This window comes from Lonchura striata, chromosome 2 (genome assembly GCF_050655825.1).
Source record: "Lonchura striata isolate lonStrDom1 chromosome 2, ASM5065582v1, whole genome shotgun sequence".
Lineage (NCBI taxonomy): Eukaryota > Metazoa > Chordata > Aves > Passeriformes > Estrildidae > Lonchura > Lonchura striata.
This window is the reverse complement of record NC_140704.1, coordinates 122,836,579-122,863,557: the sequence shown is the minus strand read 5'-3', so window position 1 is coordinate 122,863,557 and position 26,979 is coordinate 122,836,579. Positions and strand designations below refer to the sequence as shown.

At 36.5% G+C, this 26,979-nt stretch overlaps 1 protein-coding gene across 3 annotated transcripts in view; it reads left to right on the top strand.

Moving 5' to 3' along the window:
- Nucleotides 1–26,979, top strand: part of ARFGEF1 (ARF guanine nucleotide exchange factor 1) — an 83,776-nt gene that overhangs the window by 52,272 nt on the left and 4,525 nt on the right. For 2 of the 3 annotated variants that reach the window (XM_085572165.1, XM_085572166.1), the window contains 19 exons: nucleotides 189–394; nucleotides 494–578; nucleotides 1,099–1,270; nucleotides 2,414–2,565; nucleotides 5,755–5,892; nucleotides 8,962–9,120; nucleotides 9,430–9,580; nucleotides 13,047–13,137; nucleotides 14,214–14,254; nucleotides 14,342–14,511; nucleotides 15,130–15,281; nucleotides 15,442–15,614; nucleotides 16,570–16,730; nucleotides 17,366–17,496; nucleotides 18,326–18,455; nucleotides 19,425–19,560; nucleotides 19,648–19,786; nucleotides 24,463–24,532; nucleotides 26,071–26,200. In XM_085572165.1, coding sequence (XP_085428291.1) covers nucleotides 189–394; nucleotides 494–578; nucleotides 1,099–1,270; nucleotides 2,414–2,565; nucleotides 5,755–5,892; nucleotides 8,962–9,120; nucleotides 9,430–9,580; nucleotides 13,047–13,137; nucleotides 14,214–14,254; nucleotides 14,342–14,511; nucleotides 15,130–15,281; nucleotides 15,442–15,614; nucleotides 16,570–16,730; nucleotides 17,366–17,496; nucleotides 18,326–18,455; nucleotides 19,425–19,560; nucleotides 19,648–19,786; nucleotides 24,463–24,532; nucleotides 26,071–26,200 — 2,587 coding nt within the window. The remainder of the gene's footprint in view (nucleotides 1–188; nucleotides 395–493; nucleotides 579–1,098; nucleotides 1,271–2,413; nucleotides 2,566–5,754; nucleotides 5,893–8,961; nucleotides 9,121–9,429; nucleotides 9,581–13,046; nucleotides 13,138–14,213; nucleotides 14,255–14,341; nucleotides 14,512–15,129; nucleotides 15,282–15,441; nucleotides 15,615–16,569; nucleotides 16,731–17,365; nucleotides 17,497–18,325; nucleotides 18,456–19,424; nucleotides 19,561–19,647; nucleotides 19,787–24,462; nucleotides 24,533–26,070; nucleotides 26,201–26,979) is intronic. The other variant, XM_021555587.4, reaches the window with a different exon arrangement.

The following is a 26,979-nucleotide window of genomic DNA, read 5'->3' as shown; positions in this document are numbered from 1 at the left end:
TGTGAGCATGTAAGAGCATTATGATGGAATATATGGCCAAAATACTTTGCTTCAGACAATAGAGGAGAAGCAGGAATATGTCTCAGTTAAATGCAATACACGCCTCTTTCTGTATGACATTTGACTGTTGTCGTTACTTATTTTTCAAATATAAATACACTAGGTTGTCTTTTCTATTCTTATTTTAGACTCAGGTTGGGGAGTTCCTGGGAGACAATGATAAATTTAACAAAGAAGTCATGTATGCATATGTAGACCAACATGACTTTTCGGGAAAGGATTTTGTTTCAGCTTTGCGCATGTTTCTAGAAGGATTTCGTCTACCAGGAGAAGCTCAAAAAATTGATCGCTTAATGGAGAAATTTGCTGCTAGATATTTAGAATGTAACCAAGGGTAAGATATACTACTTCTTCAGAACTTTGGAAAGTTGATTAATTAGTAAAAAATACTAATAATTAAATTTGCTCTTCTTTCTCTTCTTTCTGCCTTCAGGCAAACTCTTTTTGCTAGTGCAGATACTGCATATGTTTTAGCTTACTCAATTATCATGTTGACAACAGATCTTCACAGTCCACAGGTATGTTGCTGGAATAAATATCTGTGTAATTCATAGGCATGTAACTTCCAGGATTTGTGACAATGTAGTTGTAAAAGCTTGATGTCCAATATAACACCAGCATGTGTGTAAGAAGTAAGGTAGTGTAAATTTGTGCATCTTTTAAGTAACAGGATTATGTTTCATGGGTGTTGAGGTTTAGAAGTTTTTTTGATTAGGCCTTTCTGCATGGTAGCTTGGTCTGTATGACAAGAAAAAGCATTTTTTTTCTTTTTTTTTTTTCATGTTCATCTAATTTGATGTACATTTGATCTGTGGATCCTTCCGAATGGTTGACTGTTGAAATGAACTCATGGCTTTGTGGTATATTATAGATTTGACAGTGTAGTCTTCAACATGTTGAATAACCTAAAATATCTTCTGAATCAATTGGTTTATCCTTGATGGTAACTTCTAATGGGCTGGGCAGTTTTATAGGGAACATTGTAATTTATAAGCTTGCCTCATTTGTTGATATTTACACCTACTTTCTGCATTTCAGGTTAAGAATAAAATGACAAAAGAACAGTATATTAAAATGAATAGAGGTATCAATGACAGTAAAGATCTCCCTGAAGAATATTTGTCGGCTATCTATAATGAAATAGCTGGAAAGAAGATTTCAATGAAAGAAACAAAAGAATTAACAATACCCACAAAATCCAGTAAACAAAGTAAGTAGTGACATTGCTAGCTTTCTTCAAGGGTTGGATCTTCAGTTTCATGAAGTTCTCCTTTTTAAAACAGGAGTTGAATGAAGCAAACACCATTCACTTAACTCAGAGTCCTAGCCTCTAATTTCATACCCATTTCTTTTTAACAGAAATGTGTGATGCTAACCTCAAATCTCATTAAATACAACTGCTTATTTTCACTTCCCTTTGCATATGAATTCCTGGCAATCAGTGCAATGACCATGGAGGCAGGTTTTGCTGTTGAGCAGCAGCACAGGGAAATTGGGGGACTCTGTGAAGTCACATGGTTGCCAATAGGTACGGAGCAGAACACACTTTGTCTGTCTTCTTTATCTTAAGTAACTTGTGATTTCCTGAAATAACCAAATTGTCTTCAAATATTTTGCAATATTTGATTCTTAGGGCCCTAATTCGTGCACTTTATTAATTATCTTTTTCTTGCTCAGATAACAGAAGAACTTTTTGTGTTTCACACAATGTGAAGATTGAGATGTTACTCATTCTAGTTTTTCTACAGAGAACATTAAGAGAGATTTAACTTTTTCCCAACATATTTGTATGATTTAAGTCCTAGATTAGCCTTATGAACAGATTGATTGCAGGAAATGTGCATCTGAAAAAAAAAAATACACTTGTTTTCAATATTCATTCACTTAACATAATATTTTATTGTCATTTTTAAAAAGATAATTATTACACGCTACTTGGATTTCACTATCTTCATGAGATGGGGGTTCTGTTATGGAAATGAAAAGGTTTAATGTAGTTCTTACACTGATGCTGATGGATGCCTATGAAATATCTCTTCATTTTGAATTTACCTTAGTGGGTGTGATATTTATTCTGTCAGTTGAGGTGATGGAGAAGAAATCTCTGTTGTTCAAATCTTAAAATTCTGTAAAGTTTTAAAAATAGTTTGCATTTAAAATACAAGTTTGTCTTAAGTTAAAATTTATCTATATTGTAAAAGAAATGTGAAAAGGTTTGTGTGATAATTTCAGAAAGTAAAGATAATAGAAAAATGCATCTGAATATTGTATTTAATGCAAAATGTAAAATTATTATATTCCTAAAGATGCCATTGCTAAGGATGCACAAATGAGAGAAAAAATGTGTTTGCAGGTGTTGCTAGTGAGAAGCAGAGAAGACTCCTATATAACTTGGAAATGGAACAAATGGCTAAAACAGCTAAAGCTCTTATGGAGGCAGTGAGCCACGTTCAGGCCCCTTTTACCAGTGCAACACACCTGGAGCATGTGAGACCCATGTTTAAGGTGGGATACATGTTTAGATAATCATATAGAATATCACAGTTTCTTAATACAAAATGATGACTGACAGGATTTATTGAAAATACTAAGTATCTGCATCTGCTGCACTTCGCTCATTTTGTGAGTTATTTAACTTGCTACAGAAAAGAGAGGATTTTGAGCCTTCTAATCTAGTTTCATTTACCCTGGAATTTAAGTTTCTGTGCTGATAGAAAAAGCATCTTAAAGCAGTAGAACAATTATCAGGAGAAACTTTTATCTAATGTAGTCTTTTGCATATTAATACTTTAGAAAGCTAGGAGTCCACTTTAGTGGAGGAAGCTGGACCCATATTAAACTATTATTCTAAGCACCTGTCTGCTATTGTGTAAGTGCAAGGCTGTCTGCATCAACAATGCTTTTTCCATAGCAGTGATTCAGATTCATAGATAGAGTGTGTTCAATAGTGTAGGATGCCTCAGTGTGCTCCTTGGATGTGGTCTCTGGCATACCTAACTCACAGCAGTCATCTGCCATTGAGATAAATGTTACAGCTTTACCTTATCCTTGTTTGTGCCCTTGTTCAAGTCATGGTGCTCACATGACCCCTTTTTGAACCCGCTGCAGGGAAGTAAAGTCTCAGACCACAACTACTGAATAAACAAATGGTTCCCTGGAGGGATGTGCTATGAGGTTAAGTGGAGCTCCAGGCCCAAGAATCACAGAAGCATTTAGGTTGAAATGGACTCTTAAAAGCTTTGAATCCTACTGTTAACCCAGTGCTGCCAAGTCCACCACTAAACCATGACCTGAAGTGCAGCATTTACATGTCTTTAAATGTTTCCAGGGTTGGTGCTTCTGTTTCCTTGGGCAAAATGTTCCAACTTTTGTCAGCTGCATCTGTGAAGGAATTTTGCCTAATATTCAATCTAAACCTCTCCTGGTGCAACTTCAGGCCTCTTGCTCTCATCTTTTCCCTTGTTACTTGCGAGAAGAGACCAACCCCCACCTCTTTGACCAGGTCCATTGCCCTCTCTGGACTCATTCCAGCACCTACATGTCTTCCTTGCGGTGAGGGCCCAAAACAGGATCCAAAGTGTGTGCTCACCTGTGCTGAATACAGAGCACTGACCTGGTCCTGCTGACCACTCGCTGGCACAGCCCAGGTGCCATTGGCCTTCTTGGCCACCGGGGCACACTGAGGATCTCTCTGTAAGATTGCTGTCTATGAGGCAAAATTGCAAGTTCTTTGTCACCTTATTAAAAAAACTAGCACAGTATTTGATCTGTACAGAGGAACACTAAGCACAGAACTTGTTAAAGATTTACTTATACACTGTTCAAGGTGTCACATGGTAGAGATGTACTATACTTTCTCTCTGCTGACTTCCTGAAATTAAATAATTCACATGCAGGCATCTGTAAAATTCATAGTGTGATTTTCTTCGAGATACCAGCCCTAATACTTCCTACTCTTTACTGTCTGAAAAGTGTATTTTCATAGTTCATTTTCAAAGGAGCAAAATATGAAGCACCCTGGTTAAATTAACACCCTAAATATGTTTTGTGAAGGTGCAAAAAATAAGAAGTTATTACTTGAAGTTACTTGAGGATGTTAATGAACTAATTAAAGTACTAAGGACAGTAGTGTAATGAGGGCCCTCTTCTCAAAAAATAAGTGAGAACTGTGAAATTTGACTATCTAATTTCACATTTTTTTATTTAGACTTAAATTTTCAGTAAAAAATTACAAATTTCTGCGTATCTCACCCATTGATGTCTGCATAAAATTGATCATTGTAACTGTGTTTGCAGGTACATTGGCTGAATTTTTAAAACAGAAAAAATTTATGCACCCATCTAAGCAGCCCAGAATTGATTGTCTGGTTTTGAGGCTTGATTTTCACCTGTATTAACAAAACAGCCTAAAAATAACAGCATACATCTGGTTACAAAACACAGTATACAGACCATTAGATAATTTTTAACAAATTATTTCAGCTTTAAGATTAGTTTTGGTTAAAATAGCAGGGAAAATTAGGAAGGCATTGGGAAAAAACCATACATTTCTGAACAAAAAATTACAGAATAGTTTGGGTTGGAAGGGACCTTTAAAGGTGATACAACAGGAAATTAAATCCTGAATCTTTGAATTCATCCATTGCCTTTAATACTGTCCCACAGTTACAGCCTGGTATGTGCGAGTATTAAATGCTTTTTGACAATAGTGCTTTTAGAGCTGCTGGCTTAAATGAAACTAGAGCTCTGTGGTGCATAATTTTATTATGAAACTAAGTGTGAAATTTGTTGCTCCTTTCTGTGCCCATTGACTCTGTATTTCATGTGGGGTGACTTCAGGTAAAACTATTTCTAAAATCATTCTGGGTTCCGTTGTGTTCCATCTCTGTGTAGTTACAGCAGAATCCTCTGCATCTTCTCACTATTTTTTCTGCCTTTGGGAGAGGAAGCCTTGACCACAAGGAAAGGACTGTGTGGTCTCTCTTGCAGTATTCAGTGCCACCTACGGCAAGAAGAATGGGAAATACCAGTAGTGGCTTAGGTACAAAAAGATGGGGGGGAAAGGGCAACACAGTTAGTAGGAAAGAGATAAGGCAAGAGTCATGTCCTGTATTTTGTTGTTGTTATTGTTAGCGTACTATAATTTTAGTGTGATTAATAAAGTTTGCCTTATTTTCACTACTCTCCTTTTTTTGTTGTTGTTTTTTTCTGGTGTTACCAGGATAAGCTAGTCTTACTTAAGTATGTACTTTTCATCATAATCCTGTTATATGGTGTGTTGGTTCTTACAGTAACTGTTTACTCTGATTTTCAATGTGCAAAGATAAAAGTTGTCCTGCGAATGCAAAAACTCTAACAGACATCTAATTGACATAGCTTCAGGACTTGGTTGTCACAATTATCTGAAGATGGCTCTTTGTTTGTTGGTGAGGGAAAGGGCAAATCCTTTTGAGGGGATCTCCACTCTACATTACTTCTTCCTCATTCTGTGTCTCATGTCTCTTCTAACCACACTTTCTACTATAATGTGTTTTTTAATGTTTGTGTATTGTTTCCTTTTTATCAAAAGACAGCTTCAAGGTTAATTATGTAAGTTAAGAAAGGAATTTACACTTCAGCAAGATGGTGAAACTATAACATTCCCTTCAAGTACCAGCAATTGTTGATATAACACTTGCTTTGCATACATTGCAGTTGGCATGGACACCTTTCCTGGCTGCATTCAGTGTGGGTCTACAGGACTGTGATGACACCGAAGTTGCCTCTCTTTGTTTGGAGGGTATACGATGTGCAATCCGGATTGCTTGCATTTTCAACATTCAGGTAAAAAATGTAAGATTGAGACAATACTTTGATTTATGTACCAGCAAGATGTTAGTAGGATTCTAAGTGTGCTTGCTGCTGAAGCTGTGCACTGCAATAGCTAGAGGTTGCCTGCTTCTGACATTACTATTTCATCTGATACTTGACTGGATATGTACATGAAGTGGCCTTTATTTTTCTTGGTGTTTTGTGGTAAGTGCTTCCATGCCTCTGCACTGACTGTTAGTTTCTCTAGAAATTTACTACTTTTATGTGAAAGTATTTTATTTCTAGCATTGTTACAACCTATTTAGATGTGTTGTGTTTTTTTATAAAATTAGTCTCTCTGTCCTGTAAAATAGTATCTCTGTGAACTGTATTTTAAATAATAGTTCTCAACTAAAGAGAGATTGTACTAATCCAAGATGTCTATAAATGGATACCCTTTCAACAGTTATGGCACTGGAAATGGTATTCCTGATGTAATGAATGAATGGATCTTGCATGAAGTGCAATGCCAAGAATGCCAGACTCTCTGGCTCCTGAGGGCAATAGTGATTAAACTTGGGCTTTTTTTGGCTTTTGTTTTTCTATTTTCATTGGTAGGGAAGGTACAATTATCTTATTGTTGATGATTAGTTAATACATGGAATACTGGTCTGCCATAAGTCCGTTACAGAGATAGCTGAAGAGAGGGGCAGGCAAAATCCATATGTTTGGCATTGTGTTATTTCCTGTGTAAGTTGAAAATGCTTACCAAGAGAACCAACCCCAAAACCAGTTGTATAAGACTAAATAAAAGATGTTGTACTTTGATACAATGGGGAATGCTTTCCTTCTTTCTCCCTTTGTATTTGTATTTGGCAAGTTAGATATCACTAATGTGGAAAAGCATATCAGGACCTGTGATATAGCAACTTAAAAAGCCTATTTGAGATCATTTGAGGTTTCTTTCCTCTGTTTTTCCACCTGATTTCTGCACAACCACCTGTCCCCAAGCTGAACAGACTTAAAAATTTGACAAACAAAGCCTTCCATGGAGCCTGCAGATGTTTGGTGAAACACACTCCACTTATTTTTGTTTCTAAGCTGCAAAAGTGGAACTGGTACCAATGCCAGTTTCAGCAGCTGCAGTGTTTAGCTCCCAATCCTGCAGTGGTCAGCCTTGCTGGGGAGGGCAAGGACATGTTTGCTTTAAGATCCCTGTGGTTTGGTTGTACCCTTCCATTGTCTTGGGACATGATTGAACTGGAGGTGTTCCAAAACAAGTTTTTAAATTTCAGAAAATGGGAAGCATTGCTTTTATATTTTCAATATAAGCATTATTAAGTCTTGATTTTCTGTGGAGATTCTGGGTTTTTTGATGTAATTTTAAACAGTACTGGTTTGTTGGTGGTTTCAGTATTACAGGATGATTCCAGTTCACAAAGTCTTGGTTAGATGGGATATTGTCTGACTGCTGACACTAGATAGCTCTGATGGTTTGAAGGAGACTGGCACATTTATACTTGAGCTGATTTAAGGATCTTTCCTGTTGGAATGAAGTTCTTCCTCATGTGCTTAACCAGTGGTGGCAACTTTACAGTTTTCATTGTGTAAATGTACAGAAATTAAGATTGAGATCTGTTAAGAGTTAACATTCGTTTATACACCTTGAGAGATAATGGAGGGACCTGGATTCCTTTAATTTTAAAAAAATTTCCAAGGTACACAGTATAGTTTAAGTCATGCATATTCACCTCTAAAAGCTCAATTATAGATTCTGGTTTTAATTACTTATACTTTTAATCTTAGACTTGTCACACAGTCTGACTTTTGTCTTTAAGCATCTGAGAAAAGATACGCATCAAAAGGATGTATTTAATCTGCTTGTATTGTCAGGTTTAAATTTCTGGGTGATGGACACATTGTTTAGTTGTTTGTCTTCTACTGTGCTGGCTTAGAAAAAGTGGGGAGGGGGGAAATGCCTGCAGGAATAAGTAGGACTGAAAACGTTTTGTTTTTACAGAAGATACACAGTTTGTAGACTCTAAAGCTTCATTGCTTAGTACTCTTTCTTTGAGACTTCATTTTTCTGTGCTTCTACATCATTTTGTGTCTTTGCAAGTGTACCCTGCAGTAATGGTTGGGTTTGAATGTGGCAGTCAGTGGTTCAGTGGCAGTCTGTCCATTCTACCATAGCCCACTGTTACAGTGTTAGTGTTTTTTCTGGAGAATCCCATTCTTCCTGGGTTTGGTTTTTTTTATATTTGGTTGTTTTCTGTTCTCAATTATTTTTTACTTAAAAATAGCCATAAATATCCAAGCAGTTAAATGTATTTCATAATTGTAATTTGTTTATCTGGTGTACAACCATTTCACTTTACAGCCTTCAGTTTATATACATAACAGGAGGAAAAAAGTGAACTTGTGGACTCAACTGCAATCTCCTTTTTACCATTGTAATTGGTTCATGTGAGATCAGAGGAGTTCCCTTCGTTTCTTATAGATACCATACACATAAAAATTGGGTAACTGGGTAAAATTTTCCTTGGTGAAATCTGTCTAGATTATGTTCACTTGTTATTTACCCATGACACTTGCTTCAGAAGCTTCTGAGGTGCTCCAGATGGCACAGATTAAATTAAATAGGTTTTGACCAATTCCATAGAATTGGAATAACTTGCCTTTTAGATACATTTTTTAAATTTTGTTGACAAAAAAATGCTAAAGCTTCATTGAGTCTGCTAAGGCAGCATTTTTAGAGTAGGTCTGAGTATAGTGCAAGAATATTGAAAACTTAGCTAAGTAGCAACACTTCTTATGAAACAGCATCCTGTTTTCCCCAAAAAAGACCAAACCAGAAACACAAACACATCTTATGTGTTCTATGCTGTCAGAGATGACACTTCATGTTCCTGAATAGAAGGAACCTGAGTTCATCCCACAGGTATCTTCTTACTGGTGAAGAACTTGAGGTATTTTCACTATGCTTTGGAAATTCAATTCTAGGAAGACAAAGGTAAATGGTATAGTTGATGAAATCATACAGATTGTACTAAGAACAAGAAATGGCAAAAATATTTATGAGACTTCTGTTTCTTTCCCTCCCATTTGTAGCTTGAAAGAGATGCCTATGTTCAAGCATTAGCAAGATTTACGTTGCTTACAGTGAGTTCTGGTATTACTGAAATGAAGCAGAAGAACATTGACACCATTAAAACTCTCATCACGGTGGCTCATACAGATGGAAACTACTTAGGAAATTCCTGGCATGAGGTACATGTCATTTGTACTTAAACTGTAAGAAAGCATGTTCACTGATTTTTCAACACAGTAGTGTGCTTGTTTGTGCATAAACACAGTGGGGTTTAGGTAAGTGCTGCATGTATACTTCTTAAAAGTAGCAAAACATGTCTAAGTGAGAAATAAAACGGAGAGAGACTAATTCAGTACTATTTAAATTTATATTCATTTCAGGCATAAAAACCAGGTATTGGAATGTTTTTCTTCTAAAGATCTTTACTTGCTTTTTACTACTTCAAACTGCTTTTTGTTGGTAAACAACTTCTTTATTCTCTGGAATAGATTCTGAAGTGCATCAGTCAGCTTGAACTGGCACAGTTAATAGGAACTGGAGTAAAACCTCGCTACATCTCAGGGACAGTGCGTGGCAGGGAAGGTTCTTTTACTGGAACAAAAGATCAGGCACCTGATGAATTTGTGGGGCTGGGACTGGGTAAGTGATGCAGATATTAAGTATTTCATTTAACTGGTTTTGTTCAGAGAACTGTTTAAATTTGTTCTGTGTTTTTATGTGAGTTTCTAACAAAAGACCATGAAGTAGTCCTTGTAAAACTTAGGCTTTGAATAGACTTACTCCACTTTCTGGAATATTTCATTTGCTCTGTTATTACTAGGGTGGAAAATGTAAGAAGATTATATATATTATTCACTTCTATTAAAATATCTCTTTCCAACTGAAAATGGATTGCAGATGGTATGACCAGGTTTAATAATATTGCAACATTAGTGTGCCAAGTATTTTACCAAGCAAGCAAATCAGTATGTGTAGGTTAAGCATCTGTTATGGAGCTTTGTGAGAAATACACAGAATTCAAACCAAGTGGGAGATTAATTTAGCTTAAATTCTGAAATTCCATTTCTTTCCTTTTCTGGTTACTTTGATACTGCAGTATATTTTGGAGCTCAAGCCCAAAAAAGGCACTGAGTACAGTGCCTTTTTTAGGCTTGAGCTCCAAAATATACTGCAAAAATGATATTATGTTTCTTATCTTCCTAGAAGAGTATAAGACTTACCTTAAATTTATCTTTAGAATGTTGGGAGCTCTGTTTATTTGTTTAAGTGGGAACATAGTTAAAGATACATAGGTGCAGGGTATTAAAAACTCTAGAAGCATCAAAGTGTATATTGTCATTTTGACTGTGAGAAAGTTTCAGTTCTAGTGTGAAGTTCAGTATTTTTTGAACTTCACCCACAGCCAAACAAAAGCTTTTTCTTCCCTTTTTTTTTTTTTTGAGTAATGATAATTTTGTTTTCCCTCAGCCCCCAAACTAGTCCTAATCATCCAGTGTTGTGTACTCTCAGACAGTTTTTCTTCTTATACAGTCATTCCTTTTTTTTCCCTTCTGGTTCCCTTTGGTCTACCTCTCTGTACTCCCCTCACCTTGCCAAGCATTGATGAAGGGAAAATGTGGGCCTGGAAATCAATGAATCTGCCAACATCTCATACACTGAGCTTCTTCCTGCCCTTCCAATATGCATCCTTCAGTTCAGTGTTCCCTGATGACTTGTGCAACTTGGCTGCTTCCAAATGCTGGCAGTTTCTCTGTGCTTCAGTGACAGGCCTTTAAAGCTTTTAAGTCCTCATAACTCAAGAATGTAAGCAATATTCAGGTGTCTAAATCATACTTGCCACTCACTGATATAAGTCCAGTTCATAAAGATCTTTTGCTGCTGTCAGCTACATTTCTAAGGAAAACAGTTTATGCCCAAATGCATAATTTTTTTTTTCTTTCCTGAATTGAATTTCCGGAATGCTTATTACAGTGCACATATGGAAACTTGACCTTTATTTTTTTTTAATAATGTTGCTTCAATCTTATAGGAAAATGCTTAACTTGGTTTTATGCACTAAGGGGCTGTTAGAACATTTTCTCAACTGTTTTAGTTATTTCACTTCTTTCCAAATTGTTTTTTGCAGATAGTTTAATTTTCTATGATTACTCCAAAATATGCAGTGGAACAATGGGTTTCTAGCAAGCTTTCTATAAACCTAAATTCCTGTGAAGAACACATAGTGTGCATGTCCATATACACAGACACATATTTTACAGGAAAATAGTTGTTTAGAGTGAGTAAAATTGCAGTCTGGTGACACAGAAGCTCCATCTTTCAGACCTACTTGCAAAATCAGATATGGATAAGCAGCAGCACTCACTCTTCTTCCTGAAGATAATGTGTTTTTTGAAATAACAAAGATCAACAAACCAGACCACTGCCCCAGTAGGTATTCAGGTGTGGCTGTTCAGGTATCTGCATTCAAATGTCTTCATCTCATGTCCTGCCTTCCTGTAGTGACCCTTTTTTTTTGTTGTGCTTGGAAATTCAAAACATCACAAGCACGGGGGTTGTAAAAGTGAATTAATAAGCATCTAGTCTATTGCTCCTTCGGTAGGAATATTGCCATACTTGGAATTGTAGTTGTGAAATTCACATTTCTTCTATGTCAGTTTCTGTTCACCAAGTTGGAAGACAAAACCTGCTGCTGTGAGTAGGTCATAGCCAAAGTGTACCTCCTGGGTAACCAGAAATCCTCTTTGGACAGGGGGAATCAGAGAAATCTCTTTTTTGTAGAGCAGAATTACCTAGCTGACTCTTGTGTTGCATTGTTAAAGATTTCACAACTGTTAGAGTGGAAGTCTGCTGTCTGTTCAGGTTTTCAAGCATTGAATTACAAATCCTGTGATAACAAGGAATTCTCACATAAGCTGGTAAAGTTGGTTAAGGTTCTGACTCCTTGGAAATAGCCATTCAAATTCTCTTCACACTCTGCTGCTCATTTGATGTTTCTTTGCTGACTCATTACCAAGATTCAAGCTAATTGACACTGGCAGCTTGTGTGCTTACAAGAGAAGTCTTGATCAAGCCCAGTGGTATTATACATTGCTGAGATACTACTATGAGGTTACATATGTATGTACAGAAAAATAAATGCTCTAGAAAAGTACTTCAGGTAGATAAGGTTCTAGCTTTGACAGTCAGTCTTCTCCAACCAAAGTGTGGATGGAACACATCCAGACTCTGAGGCAGGCTGAAACATGAGAAGTTTTTCTCTCAGCAAACCTCTGAGATCAGAACTACTTGCCTCCTTTTAATGTTCTGTTCTTTTCTGTATTGCTTTAAAAAAAAAAAAAAAAAAAAAAAGCCCTCCGTACAGGGTATGTGGAATTACCCAAAGTGATTGCAAGATTCCTGCTCTTTTTTTGATGGTGGTTCTAGGGGAGTTTGGAGATTGCTAACTTTGCAGTGAGAAAAACTCTGGAATTTTTAGCAGTTTCTTCATATGAGCTTTCCCAGATGTGGGTTACAGTTTCAAGCCTCCAAAATAAACAATAGCTGTTTTATTTATAGGTATTTCTCACTATTTTTGGGTGATAATTTTGCTGTAATTGAGATGTAGCTTAAGGATGGAATTTTGGTAGAAGCTCTTACTTCTGTATGATAAGAAATAAATTTTTTTTGGGATGGATTTACTCACTTGATTCTAAGTGTGAAAAATTCTCCACTAAGGTATATTCTCAGTCATATGTTGTGTGTTCCAAGTGGCAAGATTACCAAAGTTTCGTTGAAAAATTGAGGGGAAAAAAGGGAATTCTTGTGTGTTCTATTTTTTCACTTCTATCTGTTGCTCCAAATGTGGACAATTTTTGGGGACTAAAATAATTTATACATGGATAGAGATATAATAATTAAGTAATTAGGATAATTAGGACTTACACCAACATGCAACTGTTCACTGAGACAGCCAGCTCATGCAAGGGAAATTCATAATGTGCTTCTCTTTTTTGTGAATTAAAAATATATTTAATTTTACTTGTAGTGGCACAGCTTTTATTCCTCTTTCTTCCCAACCCATTCTCTATCCTTTTTTACCCATTTTTCAATTTTTTTCTCACTGTAGTTGGTGGAAATGTGGATTGGAAGCAGATAGCAAGTATTCAGGAATCCATTGGTGAAACTAGCTCTCAAAGCGTTGTTGTTGCTGTAGACAGGTACTGTATTAAATTTCTTGTTGCCACTTAAAGTTTTTCAAGCAGTATTTGAATACCCTGTGCTAAGAAAAGGACCTTACTAATTTAATAATTTATTTGGAAAAAGCCTACATAAAAACAACCATAGAGAAGTGCTTTTCAGCTGGGGGGGCGGATTTTTTTTTTTTCTATCATGGGTATTTGTGCAAGAAGGAGCAGGGCAAAGATTAGGCAAGAAACTTCTTTACTGATAAAAAAATTATTGCAGAAGACTTACAGAATGGAGTCTGCTGTAGTGTCTGCTGAATCTTGATTTGCTGTGTATAGTAACAGGTTGCAAATCTCATTTTGCCTTAGTACTGATGGCATTATTGTCAAAATATTTTTCTCCTAAATGTAATTACTGACTCCCTGCTTTCCTCTGGGTTATGTAGATGTTGTCTGAAATGACCAAAATTATTATTCTAGTCTTCTGTTCTATCAATCACATTTATTTTAAGTGGATTTGGCTAGGCAGAATACATATTGTGAACATTCCCTGTTTATATCATACCGTAGTGATCAGACTGAAGTATTCATGGATCTTGCTTGCTCAGCATCTAAGAAATCAGAACATATAATTTTCTTATTGGTTGTCAAAATTGATGAAGATACATCATTTTGAAGGCTTACAAACATTTCTGTGGTTGAAGTACGGGCAGCAAGATCGATGTCAGTTCAATGAAAAGTTGTTTTGCAGTAAAATCACATCAAGTGTGCTGGAAGCTTGATGTCAAACACATAATAGCTGTCTAGGTTTGCAGTGTCCCTCCCTGCTTCATAATGGGAAGTGTTTCAAATATCTGCTTTTCATGACAAATGGATATTATGCAGTCTGGAGACGTTTGTGTTCTGTATTTCTATCAGGGATGATAAAAGCTGACAGTATTCTTACTATGTCTTTACAATTGTAAAAAACTAATTGTTTTTTAATAAATAAAGGGAATCAGAGACTTGCCTATATACTGTTAAGGAAAACAAGACAAGGAAGCTTGAATACATTTAGCAGATGCTTTTCTCTAAGAAATTTTAACCATGTCTTTAACTGCACTTTACAGAATATTTACAGGATCTACAAGGTTGGATGGAAATGCTATTGGTAGGTTTCATCTCTTCCCTACCCCTCCCCACCCCTGTAAACTAAAATTAGAAAAATATTGCATCAAAATCTGTGGTCATTTAACAGTGGATTTCGTTCGCTGGCTTTGTGCTGTGTCTATGGATGAGCTGCTGTCTGCTACCCACCCTCGAATGTTTAGTCTGCAGAAGATCGTAGAAATTTCTTATTACAACATGGGCCGGATAAGGTTACAGTGGTCTAGGATCTGGGAAGTTATTGGCGATCATTTTAATAAGGTATCCCTGTTAATGCTTATAGTGCATACTCCTTCAGTTCTTGATACAGATTATTTTATTTTGAGATTTATTGGAAAATCATGTGTTTATATGAATCATAGTGGTTTTTCTGGCCTTCTCTGTAAGCTTAAACCAACAAAAATTGTAAAGCTGGAAAGACCTACGAGAAGGCAGAGGTACACAGTATAATAAATATAATACCAGAAGCATACATTAAGTTATTTACCTGAGTCTAGAACTGGCTTCTGTTTGTTTTGTGCTGTAATTTTTGGGGGTGCTTCATGACGCTTAGTTTAAGAGGTTGTCTTCAAGTCTAAATTGACTCTTTATCAAATGAATGTTTGACATGCATCTTTAATACAGCTGTTGAAGTCTTTTTTACATGGCTTGCTTGTTTTTAGGAGGTTTTAAATGTCAAGTTATTTAACGTAGAAAATAGCTGGAATTAGGGATTATTGAATTGCATAAACAGTGTGGTTTCTGGAATTGACTACTGTTTAATTTCGTTAATTTTTCTGTACTGCTTAGTTCTCTGTTATCAACTGTAAAGGCAGCTTGTGCTGAATCCATAAGAATTCTCATGCAAGCTTACTCTGCATTTCTATTCTACGTTCTCAGGTTGGCTGTAATCCCAATGAAGATGTAGCTATTTTTGCAGTAGACTCATTAAGGCAATTGTCAATGAAGTTCTTGGAAAAAGGAGAACTTGCTAATTTCCGATTCCAGAAGGATTTCCTGAGACCATTTGAACATATCATGAAGAGAAACAGGTAATAACATTCATTTAACTGAATTGCCTTGGATCAAAAGCATCGACTTTTGCAATTAATATTTCAAATTACTTCTGTAAAATCAGTCGTTAGGGAATTATACTATTCTAACTGATTATGTAATTTAGTTTAAAAAATATTGTTTGTTATGCCAATTTAGGTCTCCTACTATTCGAGACATGGTTGTACGGTGTATTGCACAGATGGTGAATTCCCAGGCTGCTAACATTCGTTCTGGCTGGAAAAACATTTTCTCGGTGTTTCATCTGGCAGCCTCAGATCAGGATGAAAGTATAGTGGAACTGGCATTCCAGACTACAGGACACATTGTCAGTGAGTATGGATGATACTCAGACATCATGGAAGGGAGTGTCACTCCCAAGACCAAGCAGCTTTGTCTTTGGACTCACAGCCTGCATAGTAGAGCCTGCTTCATATCTTGGAACCAATGATTCACACTTTCCAATCAGTCCTCTGGGAAAATGCTTATTATCAAAGTCATTCAATAACATTAGAGTTAATCGGTTTTCTTTATGTGTTTTAAAAAAAACTTGTCTGTTTGTAGCATTCTATGGTAAAACAACTCAGTCCTTAGATAATTTTATTTAATTTGTACATTTTATTTGAGTGAAGTATTCTGGGGTTTCCCCTAGGGGAAAAAAAAAAGGTACATATTTTACAATTAGGTTGTTTGCTTATCTTTTTCTGTTTTTCTGAATTGTGCTTGTGTAAGACCTGTATAGGAGAAAGTGGTGAGTTGGGGGGCACTGATAATTTTTTTTTCTCTCTATTCTAGTCTAGATCCCAGGCTTTAAAGGGATCTCTTTATTCTGTCTGAACCTCTGCAAGTTTATAAAACTGTTTCATCATCAACGAAGCATTTTTTTCCTTCAAAAGCAGCTATTTAAAAACAAGGCAACGTTGCTGGGGAGGAGGTCCATTAGTAGATGGAACTCCATGCTTCATGTGTCCCTCTTAAGCTGTGGTGACACAGACTAGTGTTAAACAGTAAGCCTATTGCTGTAGTCTTGCTTAACTGTTACATTTCCCTGCTTTAGTCCAGATGTTACCTTAATTTATTTTAAATACTCGCTGTCAAAATGAAATGCCCTCTGGGTATTTTTTTAATTCCTTTTTTTCTTTAGCTTTTCTTAGTGCTCAGGCATTTGACAGCACCAATCAATGAACTAGTCTCTCGTGACTTCTGTTACAGACAGTTCATATTAGAATTAATAGATTTTAAAGCATGACACTTTTTTTTTTTCTCCTGTTCACACTTTTCTCTCAGCAATCGTGTTTGAAAAACACTTCCCAGCAACCATAGATTCTTTCCAGGATGCAGTGAAGTGCTTGTCTGAATTTGCCTGCAATGCAGCATTTCCAGATACCAGTATGGAAGCGATCCGCCTCATTCGCCACTGTGCAAAATATGTGTCTGACAGGCCTCAGGTATAGTCTATGTTAACTAAATTATAAGTGCTTTTATAAAGAAAAAATAATTATGCTAAACCTACTGGCCTGCCTTCAAGTTTCATGGATTAATGAGAAATGTACTTTATTCAGAAACAATAGTAGTATAAAATGCCACAGGCTTTGAAAGTATCAATGATTTTTCTCTTCTTTTATTCCCCTTTGCCCATCCGTACTGCCCAGTTCTGCTGGTGACTCGAACTCCTGAGACCTGATGGAAATAAACATATCTCAGGATCTGCTCTCTGCTGGGAAATGTGAAGAAATGGATAATGGCATAACCAAAAATGCTTGATATCCTCAAAACGTTATGCTTATATCCTCACTTTAACAGCTGTCTCTATAAATGAGAGCAGAGACTCACACTGAACTGCAAGCAAAAACTGGTGCTTGAATGTGTAATCTTGTTTATTTTTTAAAGTTTATTCATCATAATATACTAAGCATTAGTTTGAAAAACAGTTCACTTTCCCAGTGTTACTGTTTTGAATGCCAAATCATCCAAGGTATCAGGGTATAATACTCTTGCAGGAGAGATTGTTATTTACAGTCCAAATTGTGTTTTGTTTTGAAGACTCTAACTTCTGTGACTGTGTAACTGTTTCCTTTTGAAGGCATTCAAGGAATACACAAGTGATGATATGAATGTAGCTCCTGAAGACAGAGTGTGGGTGCGAGGATGGTTCCCAATTCTTTTTGAGTTGTCTTGTATCATCAATAGATGCAAATTAGATGTAAGAACCAGGTAACAATCAGTATTTGTAATTCAAATTTTAAAAGGCTTACTTTATACTTTTAAAGCAAAAACAACTCTTGGTAAATGTAATCACTGTAAAATGACTTAAGTATTTAATTCAGGTGATACCACTGTGGAAACAACAAACACCTTTTAAGTATACACTGGAATACAGAAATTAAGTCTGTGTTCTGTACATTTGAAATTTTGATTTTTTGTTATCATAAACAACAAAGTTATCTAGTTATGATTGTATTCTGTCTTGCTTATCCCACTTACCTTGGGGTTTTTAAAATTGGTTTTATGCCATGATTCATTAAGTGGTTGAGGATTGCAGAAATGGTTAAAAAAAACAAAGCTGTACTCTGATCTCGTGTAAAACTTGCTTATTTTCCTGGAATGTGATTTTCCCTTTTAAAACATATTCAGTTACAGTTCTGATGTGAAATATGAGGGGTTGTACACAAATAACTTCAAATTTACACATTGGCATGGGAGCTGTGGATCTGGACTCCCTTTATAGCTGGTGAAGGTTAATAATTGTTTCTAAATTTTTGTACTTTTTAACTGGAAATATTTGTATATTAATTTTTGTGGCACTTGATAAAGGAATGGGTTTACTATTTTAGTTTACCACAGCTCAAAAATATTTTTTGCTATCGCCTGTGACTATAAAGTGCCTTTTTACAAGCTGATTTTCTACTTATATTTTGTGTACTCGTGTGTATGTATAATGTTCTCAACAGTATTTGAGTTTGTTATTGCTGCTGTAGTTGTACTTGGTCTCATTCTTGTCTTTCTGTAACTCTTGGTGTAAGTTGTTCTTTCTTCATTTCAGGGGCTTAACAGTAATGTTTGAAATAATGAAGACATATGGCCATACTTACGAAAAACACTGGTGGCAAGACTTGTTTCGGATTGTCTTCAGGATATTTGACAACATGAAACTACCAGAACAGCAGACTGAGGTGATAAAAGTGGAGGAGGATAATTTACATGAGAACTATATTTACAGAAGAAAACCTGTAGTATCATTTTGTCAAGTAATGTAGGGTAAACCTCAAAACTTGGATGGTGGACCTGTGGTTCTAGTAGCCTTGTTTTGTTTTAATGCCATTTTGTTGGCAGGTGTTGTCACTTCTTTCATTTTTGAAAGTCATATGTGTAAAAGGCATAGTTGTTTACACTAGGAACAACAGAAGAATTACATAAAATACAATGTAACTAGGGTTTGTAAGAGGAACTGTAGCTTTTACATGTGATGTTTGGAATCTGACACACAACATGTTCTCTTGATGAGGCTTGTAATCAGCAGTGAAATCACAATTAGAAGAAATAAGTTATGTTAGTTCAAATTTTTTTGATGACAAGGTGAAAAAAAACCTCTCGGCTGAACTGAACCAAAAAAACCCATAACCAACTCACAAACAAAACCCACGCAAAACAGCACTGTGCTGTCATTGCACACTTTTGGCCAGCCATCCAGGTTTTGATGCTAAGCCAGAACCAGGTACTGTTCTGAAAAACAACTGAAATAGGCTTTAAAATGTAACTGATGTGTAAATTATTACTGTTAGAAGTTAGATCAAAAGGGTCAGTTGTTTGGGAGGCTTAGTCTGGCTATTTGTAGTAGGATATGTTTCACTTCATTAATTCTTTTTCCCTGGAAAACATATAAACACAGCTTTAGCTTGGTGTTAAGTCATTGAGCTAGGATTGGACACTAAGACGGTTGTTTGTTTGTCTGTTCCTGTAGTTTTTTTAAACCTGCTAGTTGGCAAAGCAGGAGTTGAGGTTCCAGATTTTGAGGCTTTGAGGTACAGAAATTAATTTCATATCACTATTAAAGCAAATTGAATAAATACAAATGTTCATCTATATGTGTATCCAGAGGTTTCACCTTCAGGTTGTAATTCTTGGGTTTTTTTGCCTCCTAGAAAGCTGAATGGATGACAACTACTTGTAACCATGCACTTTATGCAATCTGTGATGTATTTACACAGTATTTAGAAGTACTTAGTGATGTTCTTTTGGATGATATATTTGCACAGCTGTACTGGTGTGTGCAGCAAGGTAGGAACTCTACAAATTATGTTAAAACAGTGTTAACATTTTACTCTGTTGAATGTGAATGAACAAATACACTGCTTGTTCTTACAGACAATGAACAACTGGCACGATCTGGTACAAACTGTTTGGAGAATGTTGTCATCCTTAATGGTGAAAAGTTCACCCTAGAAATCTGGGATAAAACCTGCACTTGCATGCTGGATATTTTCAAAACTACAATCCCTCATGCGTAAGACAACTGTTAATATTTATACTTTGTAAAATAGTTTACCTAGATTATTTACCTATTTTGAACTCTTAGATATCTCATAGGTGGAGTGAACAAAAAACAGTTAAATGTGTACTAAAGAGAAACAGGCATACTTGTAACGTGATGATAAATTAGGTGTAGGTATTCTTCTGTATTGTTAATGATGAAGTGTTAAAAACTAAAATACTATATAGGAGATAAGCAAAAAACTCCCCAGCAAGCCCCAGAATGTAACATAAATCAGTTTGAAGGTTTTGGATTTTTGGAGAAGTACTATCTGATTTTTTTTGTTATTTTCTGTAATAGAAGATGCAGGCTTTGCTGTTTGTTATTACATGTGGAGCTTTTTCCATAAAATACAAAAATACTGCAACAGTCCTAAAGATTTAAGTCTCTGTGGTTGATGGTTAATTTTTATCATATGTTTATATGAATCTTAATATTTTTGTGAAAATTTTCTTGGATATTTGGTAATATTTTGCATTCATATAATAACTCAGTGTGAGGTTTCTTGGAGTAAGGCTGCACGTTCCAAGTGCTATGTTCCATCCAGTTCATATTCTTTGCTTCTGGGACCTACTTCAGGCCTGAAGAAAACTGAGGCAAAAGAAACCTTCTGCATGTCAGTCTTTCCTTTTCCTCTAAAATTCCTCCAATTTTAGAGTTGCATATCAGATAGCACTGAGAGAGCTTCATTCATCCATTAAAAGCTAAAATCTGTCACTACCTCACGTATTTTTTTTAAGTAAGTAATTTTTTAATTTCATCAAAAATAAGTATAAAATGAAGATGAAATATGTGGGAGCTAGCAAGATACCTTCTGCATTTTGATAACTGCCAAAAATAAATTTGGAAGCTCCATGTCTGGATGTAGAAGTCCAGCTGAATTAACCCTAACTTACTATGTCCTTTATTTAGAAAGATTTTGAAGTTAATATTTACTAGCATATGATCAAAACCTAAATTTTTGGGTGTTCTTATAGTTGAATATTAGAAACTTTCTAGAGCAGCATTTTGGATCTATTAATATTTAGACATACTCAAAGTACTCTTGCTGCCTTTAGTTATATCAAATTTGAAATACATGCATTATTTGCTTTGATGTTGAGGCCCTTCTGCTTCTGAAATGGGTTCTTTTTCTTAGGAGAGTGTCCAACTCCTTCCTTTAACTTTATTTCTCTTTTAATCTTTCTGTAACATCTTTTCAGAACTTCATTATGTTATTCCTTCCTAAATTTCTGGGAGGTTCCCAGCCTTTGTAGTCTCATTTTGATTTTATGTGAGGATACTCATCTTTTTTTTCCTTCTCCTTCTGAGTCCTAGGAGGATACTTCTTTTTTGCCTCTCATTTTATGGGATCTGGTTCTTTTTCTGAGATTCCTGGTTTGGCTACTATTTTGTATTTTATTTCTTAGTCCCTCTATTAGTCTTTTTTCTGCAATGGAACTTTTCCTGCCCTCCCATCTTTAGTTTTTTATTATTTTCTTTTTTGACAGTGCAGTTTTGATACAGTGGCTGGCTCAGTGCTTAGTGAAGGCAGATGTTCTCTTTACCTTTGTTTCTCCATGCCTGGAAATAACAAAATAGTTAATGTTGAAATGAAGACAGACAAATCACACGGTGGTATATATGAAAACTTTATGGGCAAGTGCTTTATTGCCAATTAGTCTTTAAATAGTCAGAGGCTGCAAATCTCTGGAGTGTAAAGTATCTTCTGGCAGAAATTCTTATTGGTCTGATTAGGTAGGGTTACATTTGTTCTTTTTTAGCATTCATATGAAACATCTTCCAGGTGTTGTGCAGCTTCTCTGATTTAAAAGCTGCAACATTGGCTACACGAGTTCTTAGTTGCAGTATCAGCCTCTGCTGGTTCTTGGCAAGTTACTTTTTTGCAAAGAGAGTTGATCATATTTCCTTGTTTGGAATATGTACTATAATATTTACTCAGCTACCAATTTCTGCAAGGATCAGTTACTAGAAGACCACAAACCATGCTGCTGCCAAGCTTCTACATATCACTGAAATGTTGATAGCTGAACATACTAATACAGAATGGCTAAAGTTGGAAAGAGCTCTGGAGGTCTTGTGGTCCAACCCCTCTGCCTAAGCATGGCAACCCCAGAGCACTTTTCCCAGGAAAAGTCATGACTTTAAAATATCCCCAAGGAAGGAAGCTCCACAGCCTTTCTGGGCAACCTCTGCCTTGTGCTTGATCATCCTCACAGTGAAAAAGTGTTTCCTAATGCTCATAGGGAATTTCCTGTGTTTGTGCCATTGCCTCTGGTCGTGGCATTGTGAATCACTGGAAAAAGCCTGGCTCTGCTTTTCCCCCACATTTCAGATATTTATAGCATGTTGATGAGATGTCCTGAGCCCTTTCTTCTCCAGGCCTTTTCTTCTCCCTGTTGTCTCCAACTCTCCTCATGGGTGAGATGCTCTAGTTCCTTCTTCACCTTTGTGGCTTTTTGCTGAACTTTCTCCAGTAGGTCCATGTCTCTCAAACTGGGGAGCCCAGGACTGGCCACGGTGCTGGGCAGAGGGACAGGGTCCCCTTCCCACCTGCTCCAGCTCTCCTCACACAGCCCATGATAGTGTTTGCTTTCTCTGCAGCAAGGGCACCCTGCCCACTTATGTCCAGCTTGGTGTCCACCAGGATCCCCAGGGCTCTCTCTGCAGGCTGAGCTGCTTCCCAGCTGGGCAGCCCCCAGCACGTCCTGGGGCATGGGCTTGTTCCTCCCCAGGTGAAGAACCTTGTTCTTCCCTCACTGAACTGCCCAGGGTTCCCATCAGCTCATTTCTCCAGCCTGTGGAGGTCCCTCTGGATAGCAGCACGACCCTCTGGTATCAGCCACTCCTCCTGCGTTTGTGTCAACGAGCTTCCTGAGTCCTCTCTGCCCCATCACCCAGATCATTAAGATGGACAGATGGGACCCAGTATTGACCCCTGGGGTGTACCACTGGCCTCCAACTGGATTCTGTGCACCTAATCACCATCCTCTTGGCTTAGCTGTTCAGTCAGTTTTCAGTCCACCTCACTGTTAGCTCATCTAGCCCTTTGATTTCTGCTGATTTTAACAGTTTCTTTAATTTTTTTCTTTTAATTACTCTTCTATTTATATTTTTTGTTAATTTAAATTTTCTGAAGCTTCATGAAAGTTAGTCTTGGTTTGTTGGTGAGAAATCCAGTGTGAGTGCCCTCTTGTCTTCAAAAAATTCAAGAGTTAGAGTTGGTTTCTTGCACAAATTATGATGGTCTGGCCTCTACCAGCTCATAATGGCTCATTGTCCCACTGCCTCAATTTATGATCTTGTAGCTTTCAAGAATCAATTTAGTTCTCTGTTCTGCTTTATTTGTTACCTTATTACATGTCTCAAGATTTTATCTTTTTTTATCAATCCACTTTGTCTTTTTAGTTTTTCAGTTTTCCGTTTTCTGGAGATCAGCAGTAATATTAATTTAGGATGCTTAACTTGGTGTAAAAGCTCTCCCTTATGAAATGCAGACACAAATGTCCAATACGTGTTACCTCACACAGATTGAGACTAAAGAGTCTGAGATCATGACCATGACAAGTAACTCCAGTCTTACTTCGCAGCAGTAGATTGGATAGAACAAAAAAACATGGGACAATTTAGGTTATTTAATCCAATTTCCCTCAATTCTTGGCAGGTACAGATAGTCTCAGTAAGTTACAATTAGTGTAGAAATTTTTTAGTGCTAAAGCTAAGATCCTCAAGACAGCAGTGTCCTAGAAGAAATCAGCAGGGAAGAGATCAGTATTGTCAGTGATTTGATACCTCATAACAGCAATGAATCCTGAGTTGAAGTGGTGAATTTTTAAGTGGAAATGGAAACATAATCCTGAAATATACCCCAGACAGAGAATGCAAAACATCTCCAAATGTTCATGTGATTTCTTCTGGAGTAGATTCATTCCTTATTCTAGGTCAAGTTTAAGGCAGTGTGGGAGAAAGGGAGACCCACTAATGGCACTAAAACACTGCCTTAAGACAAATCCAGTATTTCTGAGAAAAGCTAATCCACCTCGATATAGTCCACTTGTCCATCCAAGGTAATTGGCAGAAATGTTGAAGTTCAACAAACGCAGTACTTAACACTTTTAAACAAGTGTGAAAAAATAAAGTGCACGATTGTAAATATAGGTGAACTTAATGGGAAGAAATAATGATGTGTGACTTAATTAAGAAGGTTGAAGGATTTCTTTATTGTAACTATGTTAAAATACATTAATATACTATATAAAGCAAGATACTAAAACTGCATACTACTTTCCCTATATCTAACACAGTTCATGACCCTCTTGCTAGAGTCTAGCTACAGGTGGATTGGATTGGCCATCAGGCTCAAATAATTCTCACCAGAATCCAATCAGGCACTCACTCTAGGTAAATAATTCTCTAAAGACATTCCACATGAGAAAAACAAGGAGCAGAAATAAAAATTGTTTCTCTTTTACTTCTCTCTGTGCAGTTCTATTAAGAATCCTGAGAGAGGGAGAAATATGCTGCCGCAGTGCACTTAGAATTGAAAATAATGCAAAAAACCCAACTGTGTTGAAGGAGACTTTTTAGAGTGTTGGTTCTGATTTATAGTTCAAACTTAGTAAATCTGGGACTGGTTTTGTGTTTTCAAGGCTGCTGACTTGGCGACCGGTCGGTGGGGAGTTCTGCTCTGGCTCTCCCTCTGATGCAAAAGAAAAACTGGTAAGCTGCTGAAATAAAATAATAATTTAAGATTGCAAGAGCTCAGTAGAAATGTGTTGTGATGTAAAATAGGTGAAATATAATAGGTTTAAATACATTTTTCAGTTTTTATTTACTTGAAATCTTTTTCCAGTTCAGATGCTATTTAATCTTTAAAAATGGCAAGGAATTAACTGATAAAGAAGTATGTGTTTGTTTGCAGCAAAGTGGACTTCCAGAAATTGGCTGTAGGTAGTTACCTGTGTTTGTTTTAGGTAATGTCCTGTCTGGCAGGTTTTTCTAATACTGTATTTGGGCTTTGAGTTGTTTTGTGGTTTGGGTCGTGGTTTTCTTTCATTTTGATGTATTGGAAAGAAGAGAAACTGCTGAAGAAGGATAAATGGATAGACTGACTTTTTTATTTAAAGTAGAAAATTTGTATAACCATCAGATTTCTTAGTGTTGATTGCATAAACTGATGTGAAGTCTGGATTTGCCTGCAAGTGACAGCTCCTGTAGCTGCTTTGCTGCTGATGAGAATTAATTTAGCTTTTGGACATTCTCACAAGATTGCGGCATAAAGTTATTTATAGATTAATGAAGCACTTGATTCAAGTTGCTTAAGGATAATGGTCCAAATGAGCTTTACTAAGAGAGACTGACTCCCTCCATTTTTCTTTATTAAGTGTTACCACAATTCAGCTTAAACAGAGTAAATGTTTGTGAAGGCCAGTTCTCATTATATGGATATTGTACCTTTGTGCTGTACCATGACTCATTTCTAGTGGTTTGATCTAAACATATTTGCTATATTTTTGATCCATTTATGTCAAATATAATAGCATGTGTAAATGGCAAATAAATGCCTTAGTCTTGATTAAATTGAAACATCTTTTCCCTTTGAAATAGTATAGCATTAATGTTTTTAAAAATTATTTTTATCTTCAGTGTAAAAATATATTTTGCAACTTCAGAATTAACAGAACTTGTGTAATTAATGTTACTAAAGGAAAAATATTTTGGCTGTCTCATTTAGTAGGATAGAATCTTTGCAGGCTTTGGCTATTTTCATCTCATTTTTCTTTAGGTTGCTCAAATATGATGGAGTGTTTTGCTATCAGTAGACATGATACCTATTAAAATATATATTTTTACTCAGAAGAGATGAAAACTTTGGTTATCTACTGATATGAGAAGCTGAGGTGTTCTTTACAGGATCCTGCCAGTAAACTTCCTACTCTTGATCTGGTAAAAGCTGTAGTAATTCTTGGGTGACAGAAGAAATTCTTGGAGGGAGTACAAAAACCTATCTGAAAAATGTTGCTCATTGCCTTTTCTGTATACTTAAGTATTTGTTACTTGTTAAATTTTCAGTTGTTTCTTAGTAGCTCATCTTTCTGGTACATCTTTCATGAATGCTTATAGCAAGTATGACTAAAGAGAGGGAAAGTGCAGAGTTGAAACAGCAAATGTCTTGAGCTCTGAAGAGCACTGCCCTATTACCAATTACCAGAAGTCTTCTCTAAGTTAATTACTTAATTTTTTTTCTTTCTTTTCAGGATACAATCTCCCAGAAGTCAGTAGATATCCATGATTCCGTGCAGCCTCGATCTTCAGATGGACGCCCCTATCAGCCCAGCACGGGCGCTGCGGTAGCAGAAGAAACGAGTAAAGCCAGGCCAGCAGCAAGTGCGTGCTCTGCAGGGTTTGCCATTTGCTGTCTGTTTGCAACAGTGTGTAGTAGATGTTTGATATATTAGTTACAGCCCCAGCTGTGACTTCAGAAACCTGATGTGAAGAAATCACATTGTTTAACTTTTTGTCTTCATGTAGTATGACAGAATTCTCTTGGACTCCTGTGGGTCCACATATTTTGCCTGTGTTTTAAAAATCTAAGAGTTCAACTGCAAGCTTCTAGGCTTTTACCCAAAGCAAAATATTAAAAATAGAAGGCTTCTTACAGTGCTATGTGAGATTTCTTTTTTTAGGATTAGGGATTTTTCAGTGCAAAATGCAACAGAAGCAGTAGCTAAGAAAGAATTCTATCTGTGATTTTAAGAGAGTGTATCAAACCCTTATTTAAGATCCTTGTGCAGTTGTTTCATTGCTTAAAATGGTCATGTGGTACATTAGTATTTGCCACAGCTGTAAGTAAGCATGATGACAAGATGACAATGCTGTGTTAAGCATCCTGCCTGGGAACAGCCTCTGGCTCATGCTATTGCACTGAAGGTCCAAGTCACTCATTTTGTTGATTTTTAAGTAACACTGAACCAGGTTGATCCAGTGTATCACAGACAACTTCAGGAAACAGTTTTTTAAGAAGTTCCAGTTGGTAACATGGTGATCTAGCCTGGTGTTAGTAAATCCGACAGGTGGATTCCAGGTTTGGTTACACATGTGCTTGAAGTTAAACTGTTCTTCAGCATGCCCTCAAAACAGAAAAGTTCTTTAGTTAACAAGTAATT